This window comes from Panthera onca, chromosome A1 (genome assembly GCF_046562875.1).
Source record: "Panthera onca isolate mPanOnc1 chromosome A1, mPanOnc1 haplotype 2, whole genome shotgun sequence".
In the NCBI taxonomy this organism is placed as follows: Eukaryota; Metazoa; Chordata; class Mammalia; order Carnivora; family Felidae; genus Panthera; species Panthera onca.
The window spans coordinates 42,857,643-42,879,411 of NC_138339.1; the positions used below are offsets into that span (position 1 = coordinate 42,857,643).

At 53.5% G+C, this 21,769-nt stretch overlaps 1 protein-coding gene across 3 annotated transcripts in view; it reads right to left on the reverse strand.

Moving 5' to 3' along the window:
- Nucleotides 1-2,464: 2,464 nt before the first annotated feature.
- Nucleotides 2,465-21,769, reverse strand: part of CAMK2A (calcium/calmodulin dependent protein kinase II alpha) — a 62,147-nt gene continuing 42,842 nt past the window's right edge. Inside the window, exons 14-19 of one of the 3 annotated variants that reach the window (XM_060634691.3) lie at nt 20,672-20,704; nt 19,641-19,689; nt 12,039-12,114; nt 9,333-9,427; nt 5,034-5,262; nt 2,465-4,724 (exon numbers count right to left, since the gene is read on the reverse strand). In XM_060634691.3, the coding sequence (XP_060490674.1) occupies nt 4,721-4,724; nt 5,034-5,262; nt 9,333-9,427; nt 12,039-12,114; nt 19,641-19,689; nt 20,672-20,704 (486 nt within the window). In that variant the 3' untranslated portion in view covers nt 2,465-4,720. Of the gene's footprint in view, nt 4,725-5,029; nt 5,263-9,332; nt 9,428-12,038; nt 12,115-19,640; nt 19,690-20,671; nt 20,705-21,769 lie in introns of those variants that run through there. The other 2 variants (XM_060634692.3, XM_060634693.3) reach the window with 2 other exon arrangements.

The window sequence follows — 21,769 nt, forward strand, 5'->3', positions numbered from 1 at the left end:
GAGCCTCCGACTTCAGCTCAGGTCATGATCTCGCAGTCCATGAGTTCAAGCCCCGCGTTGGGCTCTGTGCTGACCGCTCAGAGCCTGGAGCCTTGAATTCTGTGTCTCCCTCTCTCTATGCCCCTCCCCTGCTCATGCTCTGTCTCTCTCTGTCTCAAAAATAAATAAAAACATTTAAAAAAAATTTTTAAAGGATACCTCTTGAGGTCTACTGGGGACTGGAGGCACAGAGCCCAGGACTGCTGGAACCTGCTCCTGTGCTGCCACCTGCTGGCGATTGTCTGCAATGGCAGCACAGACCCTCGGGCCCTTCCTCTTGCCCAGGTGGGGAGATCCAAAGGCTGTTTGAAGGCCGGAGCTGGGAGAAGCCCAGGCGCCAAAGGTTAGCAGACTCCAGGGCAAGAGGGCAAATAGAAGGCCCCACATTCCTCTGCAACCCACCCCCTTGCCCTTCTCAGCACTCCTCGTGGCCACCCTGCATACCGGCGGCAAGGCTAGATCCCAGAAGTGGCTGGTACAGGAATTCTGGAGTCCCAGATGTCCCAAGCATGGGCTAGAGGGGACTGTGGGCTCCAGAAGGCACATTTCCCTGATCCTGTGGAATCCAGGCCTCTTAGGTGGCAGTATGGCTGAGAGTGACCAGCTCACCCGCCTTGCCTAAGGCCGTCCCAGGTTTACTACAGAAAATCCTACATCAGCAAACCAGGACCGATGCTTACCCTGTCGTGGCCTTGAGGAGAGCCAAAGCCTCTGCATCACCATGTTGGCTCCGCCTGACATCCTGGGCTCAGAACCAAACTGGCCTCTAATATGGCAGGGGCCTCCCTTCCGCCAATGGAGCCTCTCAAGCCATCTCTCTCTCCAGCCCCAAGGCCCCTGCCCCAGGCATTCTGTCCACAGATGGTGGGTTTGGAAGGTATTTCTCCCTTACCCCTTTCTCCAAACCCGTCTCCAGGACTTCGGAGGCCTGGGGGCTTGTCTGTGAGGTTCGGCTGAGGGGAGAGAATAGGTGGGGAGGGACTTATGGAACAATTTCCTCATTTTACAAGGAAACGAAGGCCTAGGAAGCCTAGAGGAGAAGAGCCTCGCCCAAGACCCCTGAGGGAGACTTTGCTGCTGTTTGTGGCAACCCACATCCACCGCCCCCCCCCTCCCCTCACCCACTCTTGTTAAGGGCACCCCATGTGTTTGAGAGAAAGCCAGCCCCACCCCTGGCTCTAAGCCTGGGCACAGGGTCCAGACACAATCCCACTGCAATTGGCTCAGGCTTGAGCATGAGACCAAGTTGGCCCAATCAGAAGGGAGACCTTGGCTTTTATTTTGCAAATGGAGAGATCTTGTACTGGAAACAAACAAAACCCACCCAGTGCCAGTGCTTGACTGAGACAGGGAGACCTCAAGTGCACAGAAGTTTGTAGCTATTTATTGCACTGAAAACACCAATAAAACAGACACCCTGTTTTCCCCCCCTCCCACCCAATAGCAGAAGTTTTGAGCAGTGGTCATTCAAATTCACAGCCACATAGTTTTAAAAAAAGAAAAGAAAAGAACTGAAACAAACGCCCCCCCCCCCCACCCGCCCCCAGACAAATAGTAACAAAGAAACCAGCATGGGGAGTCTGGCAAACACATCCCCCAAAGGGTCTCCCTTTGGGAGACAGGAGGCCGTGGGTCAGGATTAGTGCCACAGTGTGCGTAATCCTGGGAGAATACTTTCCTATAAAGGTGTTTGCATGCTGGAGCCTAGGTCTGGTCTTAGGTCTGGATTTTTTTGCGTCTACAGGATGTTTTAGAGGAGCAGAGTTTCACTGTCTGGTGGGGGTGGGCTCTGGGCCACTTTGTCTGCCAGCCTCCCCTGCGTGCTGCCTCAGGATCGCGCTGATGGCCTGTGGTCCACACTGGCTGACTACCCGCCCACAGGAGTGGCCTTCCTCGTGGGGCCGTTTCCTCCCGGGGTAGGGACCTGCCTCCATTTCTCTGGCACTTGGAACTGGACACGGTAGACGGGAGGCATGTCAGCAAATAAAGATCGGGACACTGGGGTCCTCCAGCTCAGTTACCCCTGGTGGGAAAACCCAGGGCCAGAGCAGGAAACGGACTTGCCCAAGGTCACACAGCAAGTCTGGTCAGAACTGGGGATGGAATCCTACTAACCCCCAAAGCATGGCTCTTTCCCCACAGTCCACTGCTAATAAGCAGTTGACAGGCACCGAAGAGGGGGAATGAGGGGCAGGTGGGGGAGAAGTGGGGGCTGGTCAAGGCCCAGAATGAAGCAGGGGTCCAGCCAGTGGATCCTGTCAGTTCTTGCAGGTACATCGGGCTTCACTTCGCCGTCCTGTTTGATCCCCCATCAGCTCTGCAACATAGGCTGGGCAGGAATATTTAACCCTTTAACTGATGGGGAAACTGAGGCTGGAAAAGGGACCAGACTTTGTCTTGGTACTTGCAGCATCCCCTGTGAAGGCTGCACCCTCACCTTTGGCTTAGGGATGGCTGTGGGAGCTGGCAGCTCACAAGGGAGGCAGGCAGTTTTGTGGCTGGGACGCTGGGATCACTGGGCCTTACTGGGAAGCCCTCTGGACCTGGGGCAGACCAGGTGCCTGCCCCTGGGCCTCAGCAACAGGGTGTCTGCCAAGGATAGAGGCCGGTGATCAACCAGTTTGGAGACCAGGAGGCCCAGGCAGCCTCTATCCTGGCCTGCAGCCCCAGAATAGCCTGCCTCACCTGTCCCCAGGGCAGCAGCACTTGTGAAAAGGGCCCAGCAGACAACTCATGATCAGGGAAAACTCAGAAAGTCCTGGATCAAACATCCCCCCAGTCCTCCAGCCAACACCCAGGACTCCCCAGAGGTTCGGGGGAACCAGAGCCTCCTCCAAATCCCTGGGGATGTGGCTCTTCCTCCCCTAAAATCCTCCAGAGGGGACAGTATCTCATGCTGGCAAAACACGGCCACACAGAGGCCAAAAGCACAGAGAGGCGGCAACATAATTCCGAGTCGGACACTGAGAATACAACCTCTATTTTTTTTTTTTTTTTTTTTTTTTGTCCAAAACATGTAGATTGGTTTTGCTGAGTGTTTTTTCTTCTTTTCTTTTCTTTTCTTTTTTTTTTTTTTTTTGACGTACTTACTGCATATAAAGTCATGCAAAGAAAACAGTGCAGACAGTAGATGCTAGTGGATGTGCCAAGGCATTCCACATCAGAGTCAATCCCAGGGGAAGAGGGGAAGAGAAAGGAAAAAAAAGAGATTCGAACCCACGGCTGCAGGACGAGGCGTGAAGAGGAGAAATTCCAGTGCTCTGCTTGGACCAGCAGATACAGAGGGGAGAGGCAATGGAGACACATGCTCGTGAACCCCCAAAGACTGGGGAAGGGGCTGAGAGGGCACATAGATGCGGTGCAATGAAATCCGGGGAAGCTGGGAAGCGTCATAGTAGGAACCTCAGTTTGGGAGGCAAGAAAAAAAAAGAAAAAAAAAAAAAGATAATTTCCGTCTTGACAACCTCCCCCCGCCCCCCCCCCACCCCCCACCGGCTCTCTCTGCCCTGATTTGCTATTTCTTAGCTCTAACATCTGGTGTTTCTACAGTCCTGAAAAGGAACCTTAGGACCAAAATGTCAATGAGCCCCTCTTCCCCCTACCTCCCGCACCTTTCCATCCCCGGGGACTGAGTCCACCTCGACCCCAGATAACCACGGGTGACAAAGTCCATCTCAGAGATGACATTAAAAAAGAAGAAGAAGAAGAAAGAAAGAAAGAGACCTAGAACAGAAAAAAAACTACCCCTCATCCCTCTTCCCACGTCCCTTCCCAACCCAACCTGACCTTCCCCACAATAATTTGAGAGGTTTAGTTATCACATAGATATCCAGGAACGCAAAATCCATTTAGGAAACACACAGAAGTTTGGCTATAAAAAGGCATGCGGTCCAAGTAGAAGTGATACCTAAATGTTGCCTTCTTTGCCCCCAAAAAGCAATCAGATTCTCTCCCTCAGATGTGACGGAGCTGGAATTCTCCAGGGCTGATGGAAGGGGTGGAATGGGAGTTACTGTTGGAGGTGAACATCAGCCGGAGGAGAAGAGTGAGGGCACCCTGAGACGGTTGTGCTCCACACGCTGAGGGGAAGGGTCCGCAGGGACAGGAGGAGGGGACAGGATGGGAGAAGAGCTAGGGAGGCAGTGTCAGGTGGGGACTCCTGGTGTCTGCTCCTCTCTCACCCTCTCCCACAGGGGAGGCTGGCTCAGGGGTTGAGGGGGACCCTGGAAGGAGAGAGACAGCGAAAGGTGGGGGCAGATCCACATTCCTCCTGATTCTGTCCCTCTTTTTCCTCAGCCCCTGGGGGACACACAGCTGGGCATTCTGGCCTATAGCCAAGGCAAGAGCAGGCTAGCGACAGCCAGGAGCGGGGGTGGGGGTGGGGGTCCTCGGAGCCAGCACCCAGAGCACCCAGGGCACCCAGGCCCGAGGAAGCCTCGCCCTGGCAGGAGAGTGACAGGTGGTGGCAGGGAGATGTGGCTATTTGCTCTGAAGTCGTGATAACTTTTGTGGACAGACAGGTTTTCTTGATGCAGGTGTGGCGGTGGTGGTGATGGTGATGGTGGTGGGATGGGGTGACGCGATTGGGGGAATTCCAGCCAAATCCAAGTGGGAGAACCAGCAGCCACATTCCGTGAACGAAGAGAACATCTCTGCGGTACAGGGCCCCCGGCCCGGTCCTTCAACTGTAAGAAATGGTATGTCTGTGGGTAATGGCGGTTGCTCCCGAGGGCATCATGCTTTCCTTGGGCAACCACCCCTCCCCCGTCCTTAGATGGAGTCGGAGCTGCTTCTGTGGGCCCCACCCAGCACCCTACCTGGCCCCCCCTCCCCCACCGGGGACCTGCAGGCCAGTCTCCTCCCTGTGGTCCTCCAGCCCCCACCCCATGGCCTTCCAGCGCCCAAGTGCCCCAACATGTCCCCCTCCAGACTGACACCACCCCGTTCCTTTAGATTGCCCTAGATGACAGATGGTGGGAAGGAGAGGCTCTTACTGGGGCAGGACGGAGGGCGCCCCAGATCTGTGGAAGTGGACGATCTGCCATTTGCCATCCCGGCGGTGCCAGACACGGGTCTCCTCCGACTGGGCCGTGCGGGGGATGCCACCCGCATCCAGGTACTGCGTGATGCGGATGTAGGCAATGCAGGCCGACTCGTCACCCATCAGATGGATGTGGGGGTTCAGGATGGTGGTGTGCACGGGCTTGCTGTTCCGAGACCACACTGGAGGTGGGGATGGGGGGGGGGGCACAGGAGATGCACTTGGGGGCCTTCTTCACGTCCTTCATTTGCCCATCTCCCAGCGACCCTCTCAGCAGAGGCACTCCCCGCCCCCTGCTTCATTTCCACAGGAGGGGTGTCTGTGACAGGGCTCAGCTAGGTGTCAAGGCAGACCTTCTAGATGACTAGATCAGATCCCAGCTTAGAGACAATGGATTTCAGGCATGCCAGTTCTTAAAACACAGGGGAATGGGATTTTAGAATCACAGTATCTCAGACACACAGAAGTATAGGACTATGATGGTAGAATCAGATGAACTTAGACCAGGGTCTCAAACCCAGATTCCCTACGGGGGCCAGGCGTGTACATAAACGAGGCTGGTGAGCTGGGTGTAAAATGCTAAGTGACAACAGACCCTTTGCCTCGGAGTCAGGGAGCCATAGGAATGGGGGAGACTGGTGACCTACAGAGGGCGCCCTGTACACAGCTTCCCTGGTGGCTGATATGTGAGTACGGCTGACCCTGGAATAATGAGGGGGCGCAGGTTAGGGCACCCACCCTCTGCACAGTTGAAAATCCACATATACCTTTTGACTCCCCTGAAACTTAACTACTAATAACCGTCCGTTGACTGGAAGCCTTACTGATAACACCAACAGTCGATTAACCCATCTTTTGTATGTTATTTGTATTATGAGCTATATTCTTAAAGTAAGCTAAGGGAAATAAAATGTTATTCCTTAATAGGGAAAGGGAAATACATTTACTGCACTGTGCTGTATTTATTGGGAAAAATGCACGTATAAGTGGACCGGCACAGTTCAAACCCCTGTTGCTCAAGGGTCAGCTGTAAGTGGAACCCACATTGCCACACCTTCTGAGTTTTCAAGAGAATCCAGAAATCTGGATGTTTATGTGAAAATGCTTCATTTTTTATTATTGGTATTTAACTCAAATTTAAAACATGCGAGCCCCATGAAACATATGTACAGTCCAGATGGCCCGTGGAACCCTCAGTTGCTATCCCTACTGGCAACAGAAAGAATTATGGAAACCTGGGTAATACTGAAACTGCAGAATCTTAGGATCTTGAATTGAAAGGATAGAATTAGGGGTCATGGGGTGAGGTCGTGGAGTTCTCCAGAGTTAGGTGGAAATACATAACTCTTATGATCAGGACAGAACTGACAAGGTACTTGAAACCAGCTTTCTCTATGCAAAATATGAGTTACTATTGTTATTATTATTAGTAGTAGGATTAATTATTTTGGTTCTTGGAACTCTCCATTTTTTTAGCAAGATAGAAAACAAAAGCACAGCAAGACAATGACCCAGGGAGGGGCTGGACAGGGGTCACCAGGGTCCCAGGCTTTAGAGGAACCCTCATGCCTTCTCTTGGTGTAGCCCAAATGTAGGTCCAAATCCCATAGAGAGCTGACTTAAAATATACACTGCCCATCTCTTCCCTTAGAGATGACAATTCAAAAATCTATACTATTAAAAAGCCCCCTTCCCCTCCCCCCCCTTTGATTCTGAAGCCCAGCCTGGTTTGTGAACCACTGATTTCCTAGAAAACATAAAATGTCTTTTTTTTTTTTTTCCAGGACTACTGGAAGCATCCCTAATATTATAATCCCACTATACCCAGGCTTTGCCTACAGAACTCCAAATCACTGAGTCTTACATAGGTAGACTACACTAACAGACTGTTGCAATGTGGGGCTCTCAGAGAGAATGTAGAGCGTTTGCATTATAGGCTTGGGAGAGACTTCAGAGGTCAAAGGTCACCCAGTGGCCTTCCTACCAAATGCAAGGAGGCCTCAGCAAGTATCCTTGACAGCAATCAGGGCTGGAGGCACTCCAGACCGTCTAGTTCAATGCGTCCATTTTAGCACATCTGGAAGCTGAGGTCCAGAGAAGCAATCTGACTTGTCCCAAGCTGGGCCACTTCCTGAAGGAAATGCAGTAGGACCTAGAAGAAGTCAGTCTCCAGACGGGACTGAATTAGGACAATCTAGAACCGTATCAGAAGGGACAGACAAGCTCAGCATTGTTGAGGGCACTGCGCCTTGCTGTTGTTGGCAAGGGCTGGGGTTCTGGGGGATGTTTGTAAAGAAATGACCACCCTAATTTGGTGTCTCTGACTAGACCGGAGCCTTCTAACATCCACCCTTGTGGGCAGCGTGGGAGAAAGGGCCAGGTCCTCCAGCACCAGCAGGGAAAAACAGGCTGGATGGTGAGACTTGGCCTGGGGTGGGCCGTTACTCCGGGTCTTGCTCTCATGGGCCCTTCGGCGTTCAAACCTGCAGTCCAGGGGGCCGGTGCTGTGATGGGTCCCCCTGCCCGGACGCAGGCCAACAACTAGGTCAGCCTTCTCTTTGTATTTATTTTCCTTTTCCCACCCCTGAGCCTTTAGAGCCAGCTCAGCCTGGTTTCTGCTCTACTGGCTGGGGATTGGGGAGTCCACTCTGGGGAACCAGCGCCCCCAGAGGACAGGCCTGTATAGAGGTGGCCATGGTGATCAGCGAGGGAGCTCCAGGGAGATGGGGACACTTGGGGTCCAGCCACCTCTCTTCACATGAGAATTTAACCTCCATTGCTAGCCTTGGAATATCAGAGTTTGATTAATCAAGGGAAAATGCAACTTCCTTCTCCGCAGCTTTTTGGGGGTGCTCTTGAGCCCCTAGATTGGGTGCAGGCAGGAGAGGAGTGTCCAGCTGGGGGCTGCTAACACATAGTTGAGAGGGGGTGACACAGGGCAGGAAAGGGAAGGAGTGAGTCAGGACTGGGTTCTGCTACTGACTTTCTGGGTTCCTTTGGATGAGTCATTTCCCCTCTCTGGGCCTCAGTTTTCCCTTCTGGGTGTTATAGAGTTGGACTAGATCCTTTTTCAGTCACTTAAATGCCCCCTTTGTTTTAGCCACCTACAAGTGCCACTATACTGACTTCATTACAATCCTTCCTTAAATCAATACACTTTATCAATTTATGTCAATTTATTATAAAAGAAAACTTTCTGGCACAATCAGTAATGAACAACCAGTATCACAAATATAAGTTTAATCACGAGTCCAGTGTAAATGAAATAAAGTTATGTAATCCTAGCTCCGAGCTCTTGTCCGCAAAGGATCTGAGCCTGAGACCGTTCTCTCTCTGATGAAGAGATAAATTAGAAGGTTGGAGAGATGTTTAAGACCAGCACCCAGCTGAGCCTTTCCCCCTGATGAAACCAGACGTATTGAAAGAGAATTTAGAAAGGGACCAACTTTCTCACTGTGTGAACCAATGTTGTTTCAAGTGATGCCCACGTGCACCAGAAATCATCTTGGGTAGCCTCAGTGGTATATGCCTTCCCTTTGGGGTACCCTGGATATGCCACTTCTCAGGTCCTGAGCTAGATGATTCTAACCTGCATGTGCTTTGGTTCGTCCCTGTCTGACCCCTGGCCAAGATGAGACATGGACACAGGCAGAAAGCGCCCTCGGTCAGGCCCAGCCTCAGCCCCCTGACAGCCCCTGGTTGCAAAGCTGCCAGGGTCTCTCCTGCAGAGGAGAGGCCCAGTAAGGACAGACATGCGGACAGAGACCTAGACAAACAGGCAGGGGCACAGCAGTGTGAGCTCGGGTCCCCTCCTCTTCCCTGGACTGCCCACCCACAGGCATTAACAGCCCATGAGCCGGCTTGTGACCAGTTGGACAGCTGGGGTGGCCCCAGGCGTCTAGATGGCTGTAACTTGGGTACATGCTCCGGCAAGAAGGCTCCCATATCTGTAAAATGGGAACAGAGGTCCTCCCCCAGCCCTCCCAGGGTCAGGGGCAGAAGAGGCCTGGGAGTGCTTGTCACACTTGTCCCAGGTCCCCGTCCTCAGCCACCGGAGGGACAGCCGGCAGTCGGATGGGCCCAGGTTATGAGAGGGAACCAAGGTGGTACCAACCCCTGTCCACACGGGATCTTCCTCTTCGCTGGCTCCTGAGCTTCCCCGGGGGCCCTGCCTGTCACCCTGCTGTGCCATCCGGCAGGACATGGAACAGAGAGCAGACAACAGGCACCCCAGAGAGAAGGGATTGCTCACAGTTTTCAAAATAGAATCGATGGAAGTCCAGGCCCTCGACCAGGTTCCCCAGGGCCTCAGGTTCGAAGGCTGTCATCCCAGGGTCACACATCTTCCTAGGGGGAGGAAGTCAGGGGAAAGAGGAGTTGGGAGTAGCCTCTTGGAGCCACCCTCTAACTCCAGGGCCTGGACTGGAGGAGGGTGGGCCTGAGAAACCAGAGGGATGGAACCCACCTTACAGGATCAGTGACGTCAGCAGGTGGGACAGGGCTTGCAAACTCTGCTATGAGGCACCCACCACGATCCAGTGGTAGAACTGGGAGGCCAGGGTTCGACTCGGGTCCTGGCCCTGCCACTCACCGGTTATAAGATCCCCAGCAAGTGGCTAGTGGCCTAACATCACCCAGCAAGCATGCCATGAGTGGCCGTGAAGCGTCGTGCAGAGACCCCAGGCGGGGGCTGACTCAGCGACTCAGCCTGTGCGGGCCTCTCCAACCTGCATCTCCCCACCGAGGGCAGCAGAAGCCAGAGGGGCTTTTCCTGGTGGGGAGGACCTTTTCCTTCACACCAAAGTGACTTCTGCTCACCAAACAGGTACATCCCTGGAGGGGGTGCGTTTTGCTACTTTAAAAATGGCCTTTTTGCCCTCAGCGATAGCCGCAGTTTCCTCTTCTGTAACATGAGGAAAATAGCATTCCATCAGGTTTTTCATGCCTGGGAGGGAGGCGCACAGGGCAAGGTGAGGAGGCCCTCTGCTGTGTGTTTTCAGCTCAGAGCTCCCTTCCAGGTCTCAGCTTTCTGGGGAAACCTGACATCCAGGTTGAGGAAGGAAAAAGGCCATCTCCCCCACCCCACCCCCACCCCCAGGTCTCTAGGATCTGTGGCACGACACAGACCCCTGTGACAATGACGGTGAAGCCAGGGACAGGAAGTACCTCAGCACAAGCAAAGATCCCAACCCTGGGGAGGAACTGGAGACACTGCTGGATGGGTATCAGGCCCAGCATCGTCTGAGCTGGACATTGGCTACTGCAAGCCACTGTCTCCCTGCTCTTCCCTGACTGTCCTGTCCATGTGACCCAGACAATGCACTTCTCCACTCAGCCCCTCAAATTCTCCAGGCGGACTAGCCAGGGGTTGGGGACTCTGCTCAGACCATAGGAGATGCTCGGGACCCTTCAGCTCCAGAATCCTCCAAGGCTGGGGGTCTGAGCTCTGAGTGTCCGGGAGACTGAGCACCCCCACTGGAGAAGCCCCTGCCTTTGAAGGGACTCAGGGACCACCTTCTCCAACTCCATTATACATCTAGAGACACTGAGGCTCAGTGAGTGAGGGTTACACAGGGCCAGACTCAGGGTACCACAGGCTGCAGGGGTCGTGGCAAGGGGTCAGAACCGGGAGTAGGCTACCGATGCCAGAGAAAGTAACATCACAGAGGTGAGAGCGGGTCCCCAGAAATGGCACTGGTGGGGGGCTGGGGTCCACAGAAGCCACGTCTCTTTCCCTCCCTCCTTGGGGGCATCTTTCCAGAGAGACTCGATGACTCTTCCTGTGGCTGATTTAACATTTAGGGCTGGCCACAAGATGCATTCAACAGCGTGTTTCTGGGCTTTCATGCTTTACCCAGGTGCAAACGTGCATACACACCTGTGCACGGCCCTTATGCACACAGTCACAAACATGCAGTGTAGACAAGTGCACACACACGTGCATACGTGTGGCCTGTCTCACACCTGTCCCTTCCAGAGTCCTTGTTCATCCAGACATAACCAGGGGATTGCTGGGGCCTTGCCATCATCGGCTGCTGCCAACACCCTCCCACAATTACCACGTACCTGGCCTGCCAAACCTTTGGGAGACAAACTTCAGCTCCTGGGCACAGTGGAAACCAGGAACCAGCTGCCCAGGAACCAAACCCCAGCTACGTTATTCCCCCTTAATCTGAACCCAACAGTCAAGGGTCATTCTGCCTCAGTTGGCAGCTTTTGCCCACCAAAAAGCATATGTGGGGTCTTGTCAGCCCTGCCTGAGTGGTGGAGACTCCTCCCGCTCCTTGGGGTCGGCTAAGGGCCCCGGTGGGGCCTGCTTCTGGGCCAGACCAGGGAGGGGCATACTGGTGACCACTAGGGGGCGCTCCAGCCCAGCCTTTGCACACAGCCGCCCCATGAAAGGCTGGTCCAGATGCGCAGGGGACAGTCTCAGACCACCTGTTTCATTTAATGTTAGTTTTGGACACTCTGCCTTATTCCCCCAGAGGATTTAAGGTTCTGTCTTGAGGTTCTTTTGGTCACCCCTGCTCCCTGGAGGACATACCCTACCCTGCCCTCCTGAGGTCAGGCCCATTGCAGCAGGTCTGAAGAGTGGCCCGGCCCGCCTCCCTCCCCTCCTTCCCCACTCATCTCCTGAGGAGACCCATGCTGTGGTGGAGACCACCCTCTGTTTCCTTGGAGAAGCAAAGGGGTTTGGTTGGAGCCCCTCCTGAGGAACAAGATAGGAGGAAGAGGAGGAGAGGGAGGACCAAAATACAGAGAAGTACTATGAACAGAAAGCTTCACTAAAGCATAAAGTCTAAATGCAAAACAGCATATGAGCTCAGTCTGACTCACAGCTCATGCAGAGGGAGTGATTGAGGGTCAGAGACCGGGACCCCCAACGTTAGCCATCAGCACCCCCTCCCCCTGAACAACCATCTGGACATGACATGCAGAATGGGCTCAGCCAACTCACGTGTAGGACTCAAAATCTCCATTGCTTATGGCTTCGATCAGCTGCTCTGTCACTTTTATAATCTCCTGTTTCCGCACTGTAAGGCAGGAGGAGACACAGAAATGATAGTAATAGAAATAGTAATGAAGCACCTGCTACCATTTTCTGAGTCCCCATCATGTGCCAGATCCTGTGCTAGGACCTGAGGGCCTCGTGGAGACTGTCTTCATTTATATGCACGTTATCCCTGGGAGGTAGGTGTCATGACTCCCATTTCACAGAAGCAGAAACTGAGGCCCAGGAAAGTGGGGAAAAGGTGTGACAGTTCCCTCAACTGCAGAAGGCAAAGCCGGTGTCCCAGGTGGAAGCCTTTGTCTCAGTGAGGCATGCATGGCAGACATTCTGACATTAGGTCTCATTTGAACCCAGGTTGTCTCCAAAATATGCCCCCCGCCCCCATCGCCTTGCTTTGCTGCCTGAATCAAAACCAGGTCAACGGTGGGGCTGGACCTAGTAGCCATGAACCAGGGCCCTCCCACCCCGGGCCCAAACTGGGGTCCCCAAGGAAGGTCTTAGGGCTCTACTCCTCCCTCAGGTCTGGGTGAGCGTTTTGGTCTATTTGGGTGCCTGTAGGAATCAGGCACTGAGCTGTTCAGAACTTTCTAGGCCTTAACGAATCCCAGTTGCTGAGACCTGGCCTCCCCTGGCCACCCCTGAAACACTACAAATAATTGGTCTTTCTAGTACAGGTTTAGGCATCAGCTTTCTTATTAGATGTGTGCTGTTCCAAGCCCCGGTTTTCCCATCTGTGAAATGGAAACACCACCACCTCTCATCCCTTCAGTGCCAAACCCAGACTTGAGGGCCAGACAGACCTCATGGAAATGCCGGTGCAGGTCCTTACACGCTGTGTAACAAGGCCACAGGGTTGTTTCCTGGCCTGTCCGATGAAGACAACAGTGCCCCCCCACCCCCAGTAATGAGGTAACGAGGTGGGATGAGGCGATGCGCACGAAGCCCCCGGGCCCACTGTAGGTACGCATTTTCAGCGCTGCCGTTTTCTGCCTTCTCCTACACAGGTTGCCACACCCGCTTCTCACAGACACCCCGGGAGGTCAGCAAGGGCCAGTGCCCCCCATCTGATCCACAAGGACCCTGGGCCTCCGTGACAGAGGAAGCTGGAGCTGGGTGTCGTGGCTCCCGGCAGGGCTGTCTCACCAGAAGCCTCACATGGTTCCCTGGTGGCAGGCCGCGCCGCCCCCCCCCCCCCCCACCCCGACCCCAGGCCCAAGCTTCACTCCAAACCCAGTCAGCTCTCCGGCCTACTGGAGCAGCCTCGGTGAGGTTCAAGGACACACTGTCATTTCTCAGTCTGGGGCCAAAGGAGGGGACCACGCCTGGCTGAGGCCCTGTCCCTGCCCCTTTCCTCACCACCGCCCATGCAACCCAACCCCGTCTCACGCCAGGGAGCTCACCTCAGGCCCAGAGGACACAGGGTCCTACGACATCCAGGCTGAAAGAACCCCTGGAGACCAGGGACTCAGCCTCCTTATCAGACTTTTGGGGAAATGGAGGCCCAGTAAGGGGGGTGACTTGCCCGAGGACATAGAACATACTGGGTGCAGAATTTGGCTCCCAGCCCATGGCCTTTTCCACAGGACCCCCACACCCCACATGCTCCCTGACGTATCAGGCCCGTAAGCTCATCTATTTCCCAACTCAAATATGTGCTCCTCGGAAGCTGGGCCGTGGCTGCCCGTGTCGTACAGGATCCCTGGACCTGGATGGGACCCCTGGCCCCCCCAGGCACTCATCCCTGAACGAACGAGTGCATCAGGCACTGTGCTATGCACTCTACCTGCAGAATCTCGAAGCCTCACAGCACAGCTTCACGTGGCCATCACTTCCACATCAGCGATGAGCAAACCGGAGGTGAGAGAGGTCGGCCGGTCTGCTGCAGTGGGCTGACCGCCCCAACCAGAGTTGTCATACTGTTCTCGGGGCAGGGGCCCTGTGCCCAGCACGGCTCTTGGCACACAGTGGGTGCTCCGTAGACATACTGGCGACTTTCTCCAATGTCAGTACCACAGTGAGGGGCTAATTCTTTATCTGCTGGCTCTGCTAAGATTTACCAGGGCTGGGAATGAGCCTGTCTTAGACCTTGAGCTCTGCCGGCTCCCTCTGGGGTCTTGCCTGGGGCAGGGGCAGAGGAGGCTTGAATGAATGAATCAGTGGGTGGACCCAACACCGGGGCCTGGGGCTGCTGTCTTCACCCTGTGTGCTAGAATTGCCCAAGTTGCCAGGTGGTCCCTGTCCCTAGGAGCCCAAGAGCCTGGCCTCCAGGTCGACTCTGCCCTCCTTCCTGGAGACAGAGGGTGGGAAGAAACCCATCCCTGCCAGGAGATGCCTCATTCCACTCCCACGCAGAATCAGGCTGACGATCCAGAGCGGGCCACGTGCTCCGGGCAGGCCATGGCACCTGTCCCACCTCCTAGCCTTTTCTGTACAGACCTTAAGATTCCTTCCAGCCTGACATTGCACGAGCCTGTGCTTAATTAACGCCCTGTCTCCTGTGGGCTGCCTCTCACTGCCATCTCAGGGAGGCTAGCGACGCGGTCAGGGGCATGGATTCTGGAGCCAGAGTCCCTGGGTTTGGATCCAGATTCTCTGCCACTTCATAACTGTGACCTTGAGCAAGGTGCTTCTGCGTGCCTCAGTTTCTCCGTACGTATAACGGAGCTACTGACACTACTTACCTCACAGGGTGGTTCCCAGGACCGAGTGAGTTAAGAATGTATCAGTAGGAATAACTAATACATAGATGGTTCTCACTAAGGACCAGCTACGGTTCCAAGCCCTTTATATCAACTCATGTATGTAAATAATGATGCATAATCTAAAGCGTTTAGAGCAGTGCCTGGCACTCCGTAAATAAGAGCTGTGATTATTGTCATCCGGAAATCTCTGAATTGGAAGTTTTCCCTGAGGACAGCCTCTGGTCTTCAGCCTGGGCAGGGATGTTTTCCAGAAGCCTGATACGTGATGGTTCCATCTGGGTTGGGATTTGGGGGTCTGCAGCCTGCTGCCCTGTTTGACATCTCCCTCTCTTTGCACCCACCTCCTCCTTCTTTTAAGTCAGAATCTCCCCCCTGAAAGCCCCTTCTTATATTTCTCTTACCCTTTCTGCCTCCTGGGCCTCTGAAGTGTGCACCTGTTTCCCCAGACCCTCTGCCCTCCCCCTCTACTAGTCTTCTCTTTTTAGGGCTGAAAGCCTCTGGGTTGGGATTTGCAGGATCTGACGTAAGCTGGCCATCCACTCTTTGAGCATCCTTGAGCTATTTAAATGCCTCTCTGAGTGTGAGCACACAAACCTCAGTGTGGCTTGAATATTGCAGCATATCAGGTCTGGGGTAACACTCTCTATCCCCTCCCTAATTCTGGACACTATACCTCTCTTAATGCAGCCAGAGACTATGGCTAACTTGGCTCTGCCTCCAGCCACTCAGGACATCAAGTTTGCCAGCAGTGGAAGTCTAGTGAGCAGAAATCTCCCTAGTAGCTTCATCTCTGGGATGGGAAATCTGGGAGTCTGGTGCTTCTGAGATGTGGAGAAATTCATTCTGGTTTTGGGTTCCTTCCATGTCCTCAGCAGTCCTGTTGCTGCGTGAGAGATCCATTCAGCAGCTGCTCAGTAGCAATCTCTGGCATTTCTCACCTACCAGGTGTTCATTCATTCAATCCAGGAGTGCTCCCCTACAGATGGGAAAGCTGAGGCCCCAGAGAGGTTAAGGCACTCTCTCAAGGTCACACAGCATGCTGAGACAGAGATTGGATCAGCATTCCTGGCTGGTATTTCCCAGAATGTCTCTGCCCAGATTCTGAGGCAGCTCTTTGGGTTTGGGGAGGAAATTAATTTTTCATGGAGTTGACCAGGAGGAGGTAGGGAAGTGGGAAGGAGCCTGGCAGGGCCTCAATGCAGCTCAGAGGGTGAGAGGCCTGTGCATGAAGCCTGAGGTGCTCTGAAATATTAATGTCTCTTTCTTTGCTCAGGGGGAAATGTTCCCTAGAGGATGACATTTCTAATTAACTTTAATGTTAGGTCAGAATCTACCCCACCAGCTGCTATTCTCACTTAGTAAGAAGACTTAACAAATTAACACCAGAAAATGGTTTTTTTTTTTTTTTTGAAACTTTCTCTGAGGCCCGAAGAAGCTGGGGGAGGCGCAGGGCTCCTCTCTCCTGCCAGACATAGGGAGAAGCTTCTGGCTGAGCCAGTGTCTCTTCCATCAGACATGGACTTTTACATGTGGGAGACAGAGCAGGGGACGGGGTCCCAGTTCTGCCAGTAATAACCTGGATATACCCTTTCTCTCTGGGCCTCAGATTCCCCTCTACAAAAAGGGCGTAAGTGAACAAAAATTTAAGACTTCACAAATCTTCCCATCCTGGTCTCTAGAGGAGAGGATAATGGCTGCACATGTGGGGTCTCAGGGACGCCAGCCAGAACCATTACTCCATGGGGACAATGTCTTCGATGGGTCACATTTGACACTTATAATGCATACAAATTTTGCATTCTGTTCCAAACATTTCTCTGTCTGTTTAACATATAAATATTTGTCTCAAAATAATCATTGAGTAAAATCAATGCTCCAAGGAAATGTTATGTGGCCTCTTATCATTCAGCCCTAAGCTCCAGTTTGAAAATAAAGAAATTAGGGGCGCCTGGGTGGCTCAGGTTGTTAAGCATTGGACTTCAGCTCAGGTCATGAACTTGTGGTTTGTGAGTTCGAGCCCCATGTCGGGCTCTGTGCTGACAGCTCAGAGCCCAGAGCCTGCTTCAGATTCTGTGTGTCTCTCTCTCTCTCTGTTCCTCCCCTGCTTGTATTCTGTGTGTGTCTCTCTCTCTCAAAACTAAATAAGGAATAAAAAAAATTTTTTTAAGAAATTAAAATTTATTAAACAATAACTATGTGCCAAATACTGTGTAACCACTTGATACACAGCCTCTCATTTCATCCCCACAGCAACCCGCTGAAATGGAGACTATCGTCATCATCTCTTTACTGAAGGAACCTGAGGCTCAGAGAGGTTGAGTTTGTTGTCCAAGGTCACCCAGAAAATGGACCGCAGTGAAGAAGCACGGAGCCAGTTTACATCCATGACCCCCGTCTGCTCTGAGACCAGCATTATGAGACCACAACGAGCCTTTTCAAAATCCCAGTGCCTCTTATCATTAATACAGTGAACCTCTAATGTGGGGAAAGCCTTAGAAATGCCATGTCTTGTCCACCACAAACCTATGGAATCAGAATCCACAGGGGCAAGGGCTGGGAATGTGGTTAGAAAATCATACCTGAGGGACTTAGGGTGCAGACTTGACCCCAACAGGGAGCTTTTCTTCAAGATGATCCTTTTTTTTGGTAAGTTTTTATTCAGTTTTTGAGAGGCGGGGAGGAGAGTGCAGGCGAGTGGGGGGAAGGCAGGGAGAGAGATTCCCAAGCCGACTCTGCACTGTCAGTACTCGGGAGTCAGACTCGGGGCTCGATCTCACAAACCGTGAGATCGTGACTGGAGCCGAAATCAAGAGTGGGATGCTTAACATGCTGAGCCACCCAGGCGCCTCGAGGTAATCTATTTTTAAAGGGTGCCATCACGGAAGACTGGTTGGCTCTAGTCCCAGGCTGTGGTGATAGAGTGCCCCCATGCCCAGCTGGGAATGACCACCCAGGGACACACACAGGGTGGGTCTGGTCTCCCAAGGCATCCTGGCAGAGTCGGAAGGTAGCCATGGTGCTCTGTGGGTCACACTGACCTTAGAGGCGGAAATGCAAGGATACCAAAAAATCTGTTACATAGTAAACCACTCTTTCCCCTTCATTGTATTCTTTTAGAGGCAAATGTTTACACTGAGAAACGTCTACACGGATATAGCTGCAATCTCTCCAAGCCAACCGTGTTTTTCTAAATTACAGACACCCCCCAGGTGTCTCCACCATGAGCTGTGAGAACCCCCACCCACCGTGGCTGGTCTCCCTGTCCCGCGGGATGGCCGGGCGCAGGCAGCACAGCGGGACATCACGAACTCATCCGGGGATTTGGGGTCCCCAGAGAAGAAGTCGACACTCGTCCTTTCTGCTCCCACTCCAAGCATGCATGCCACACCTTTGAGCCATGGTTACGAGGCAGCATCCGGAGCCACGTTGCCCAGGTTCAAATCCTAATCCTACCCTTATGAGCTAGAGGACCTTGGGCCAATTTACTCGACCTCTATTTCCCAATCCATAGAAGGGGCTCAATCACAGCACCTGCTTCACAGGGGTGTTGTGAAGCGCAGGTAAATGTAAGGTGCGTGGAACAGGTCTAGCAAGTGCCCCACAAAAGGCAGCCACTGTTCCTGTTACTGTCCTTGCTATTTTCTCCCTTACTATCCAGTCCCAGTTATCTAGGTTCCTCCCCCTCATCCATCTGAAGGCTTTTGGGGACTGTTAGCCCCTGGCTACAGTAGGTCTTTCTCATACGCCTGTCAACTGAACTTTCTGAATTGTTGCTTCCCCTTCCTTTCCTATCATCGCTTCGTGTTTTTAAAATCAACTCACTTTTTATTGATTATTTAAAGTAAGCTTTATGCCCAATGTGGGGCTTGAACTCCTAGTTCTTTTTCTTTTTTTTTTTTTTAATTTTTTTTTTCAACGTTTTTTATTTATTTTTGGGACAGAGAGAGACAGAGCATGAACGGGGGAGGGACAGAGAGAGGGAGACACAGAATCAGAAACAGGCTCCAGGCTCCGAGCCATCAGCCCAGAGCCTGACGCGGGGCTGGAACTCACGGACCGCGAGATCATGACCTGGCTGAAGTCGGACGCTTAACCGACTGCGCCACCCAGGCGCCCCTCTTTTTTTTTTTTTATGAGCAATATAGACTTTATTTTTTCCAGATTTTGCACAGTGAATATCAGTTTTCTGCTCCTTTCAGTAGCATTTAAGAGTGACGTTTTAGGAGTTATTTTATGTGCTCAGGACTCCAAGTTCAAGAGTCAAGAGTCATATGCTCCACTGACTGAGCTGACCAGGTGCTCCTAAAATCAACTTTTTTTTTTTTTTGAGACAGAGAGAGAGAGAGATCAGGGAAGAGGGGCAGACAGAGAGAGAGAAAGAGAATCTTAAGCAAGCGCCATGCTCAACATGGAGCCCGACACGGGGCCCCATCCCATGACCCTGGGATTGTGATCTGAACCAAAATCAAGAGTCAGACGCTCAACCAACTGAGCCACTCAGGCGCCCCCAAATCAACTCATTTTTTAAAAATTCAAAAGAAAACGTCTACCAGTGTGATACATCTATGACTTGGCTATGTTAATCCTTTCCCTAAAATGTACCAAACTACATACATGACCCCTACAACAGGAAAAGCCTATCTGCACGCCACCAGTGGACCAAGCACCTCATATGGGGAAACAGTGCCCCGCAGCGTGCCCAGTCTATGAGCGGCCACAGCCACGTTCTCTGTGGAGGAACAGGACGCACGTTGGTACTGGGGCCCTTCCAAGCCCGGGCTGTCAGTAAAGGGGGCCTGCTGGGAGGCCCAGGGCACCCAGACACTGGAGGCAAGGCCCCCCCTACCTTTGGTGTCTTCATCCTCAATGGTGGTATTGGTACTCTCTGAAGATTCCTGCCAAAGAGAACACGGGACACGGTGAGGCCTGCCTGGCAAGCGGGAAGACGCACGGCCAGTTTCAGGGCCGCCCCGGCTGCCTGATGCTGTGGCCCGGTTTCCGTAAGCCTCGCCGGCTCTGCCATCCAGATGCTGCACTGAAAACCCTGCCAGACCTCCAGGCCTAAGGAGGGGGAGGGCCCAGCTGAGCGGGTGGCTGGTGGCAGGGGGCGTGGATGAAGGGATGGTCGCAAGGAGAACCCTGGCCTTTCTGGAAGGGTTGGGAGGGCTCCCTGGCCCTGTCAGCTTGAGGGAGCCAAGAGGGGGTGTGGAAGAGCAGAAAAGGCATATGGTGGCCACAGAATGGGGAAGGAATACACACACTGGCAGGAGAGGAAGAGAGAGAGGCAGGGAGGCCCAGTGTGAGAGAGGCTGGGCCTCCGGGGGAGAAAAACCACACAACTGAGGGAGACAGCGATGGAGTCAGAAAAAGAGGGATGTGGGCCACCATGCCACCACTGGATCCCCTCGACAGAGGCAGGGGCTGGTGGCTCCTCTGCCACCGGCAGGCCCTGGGTAGCGTCGAAAAGCTCAAGAAGGGCCTCTCTGGCGCCCACTCCTTTGGCCAAACCGAGCCCCCCCTCGCCGCAACTGGCACAAACCAAGCCCTGAGACGAGTTCCAGAGCGGAGGGCGGGGAGAAGCGAGAAGCCAAGGGCTGGACGTGGGATGGGGTTCAAATCAACCTTCATACCTGAGGGGGCTCTCAGGTCTGCCGCCAGGCTGCTGGTCTGGGCCATGGAGTTGGAGGTGTCAACAGAAACACGCCAATGACACGCACACACAACACACATGTTGTCGCACGAGGCACACACGTACCAAGCACGCCCTGAGCACCCTCTCCCCGCCCCGGGTTCCCAGTGCAGCCCTGCAGGAGGGAGGCGGGAGCGAGGGTTTGAGGCCCAGCATTTACCGGCGTTTGGGAGACGGCAGACACTCACCATTAACTGAACGCTGGAACTGGACTTTCTTTTCTGGAAAAACAAGGAGAAGAGATGGGACAGGAAAAGACACAGCGTGAAAACGGCAGGGAAGCAGAAGAAACGGCAGGGAGCAGAGAAACAAAAGACAGGGGAGGTTTGGAAGGATGATGGGCCTCAGGGTCACCCTCTGTGGTCCCTCGCCAGCGTGGCATTGGGGCATGAAGTCAGGGCCACCAGCAAGAGCTGCCCTAGTATGGCCAATCCTCTCTCAGCCTGAAGCTCTCGGGGCCTCGTGCACAACTGCCTGGGGCTCGCCATCCAATCGCAAGCTCCAGGCCGGGCCTCGCCTGGACCAGGGCTCCCCCTACACCAAGCTCTGAGGGGGGAAACCAATCCTAGGGCTTGGATGCCAGTTGCCTAAGGCCTCCGGAAGCCAAAGCTCTTGCCGGACGAGAGGGCGCTCAGGTCTGGAGATGAGGCCCCGTGTCTCCTCCTAGACTCCCCACGTGTGTCTCTACTGAAAGAACCCCACTCCCGGGTGGGTTGAGCGTCATAGTCACTTGGGAAACTTGTCGAGAATAAACATCACCAGGCCCCCTCAAGGAGTTTGATAACTGGGTGTGGGGCGGGGCCTGGGCATCTCCGTTTTAAACAGTATCACCAGGTGACTTCAAAGCAGGTCCCGGTGTGGAAACCAGTCCTTTAAGTAGCCTTTGAAATCCTGCTTCCCAGCGATTGGCCTGTTCAGCTCCTTTACGGCGACAGAGAAACTGAGGCACAGCCAGACGCATGGCTGAGCCCAGAATTTGAGTCTTTAGGTCCTGCCCTCCCTCCTACTCCAGTTTTTGGGGGATTTGTAGCTTCATTCCTATTATTGGCTGGGGAACCATGGGAAGGAGAGAAAGTTAGAGGACACGTGCGGATTGTCTTCTCCTTCGCTCACTCCTAAGCTAGGTGGTGCAAAGACTCACATTCAGGAGGGGCTGTAGGTCAAGACTGACACTAAAATTGGACAGATGGGAAGCTGGGGTCCAGAGACGGGCAGTGACCTGCCCGAGGTCTCTCAGCCAGCTGGTAGCAGAGGGGAGGCTGGAACCCCTGAATGCAGGCTTTCTC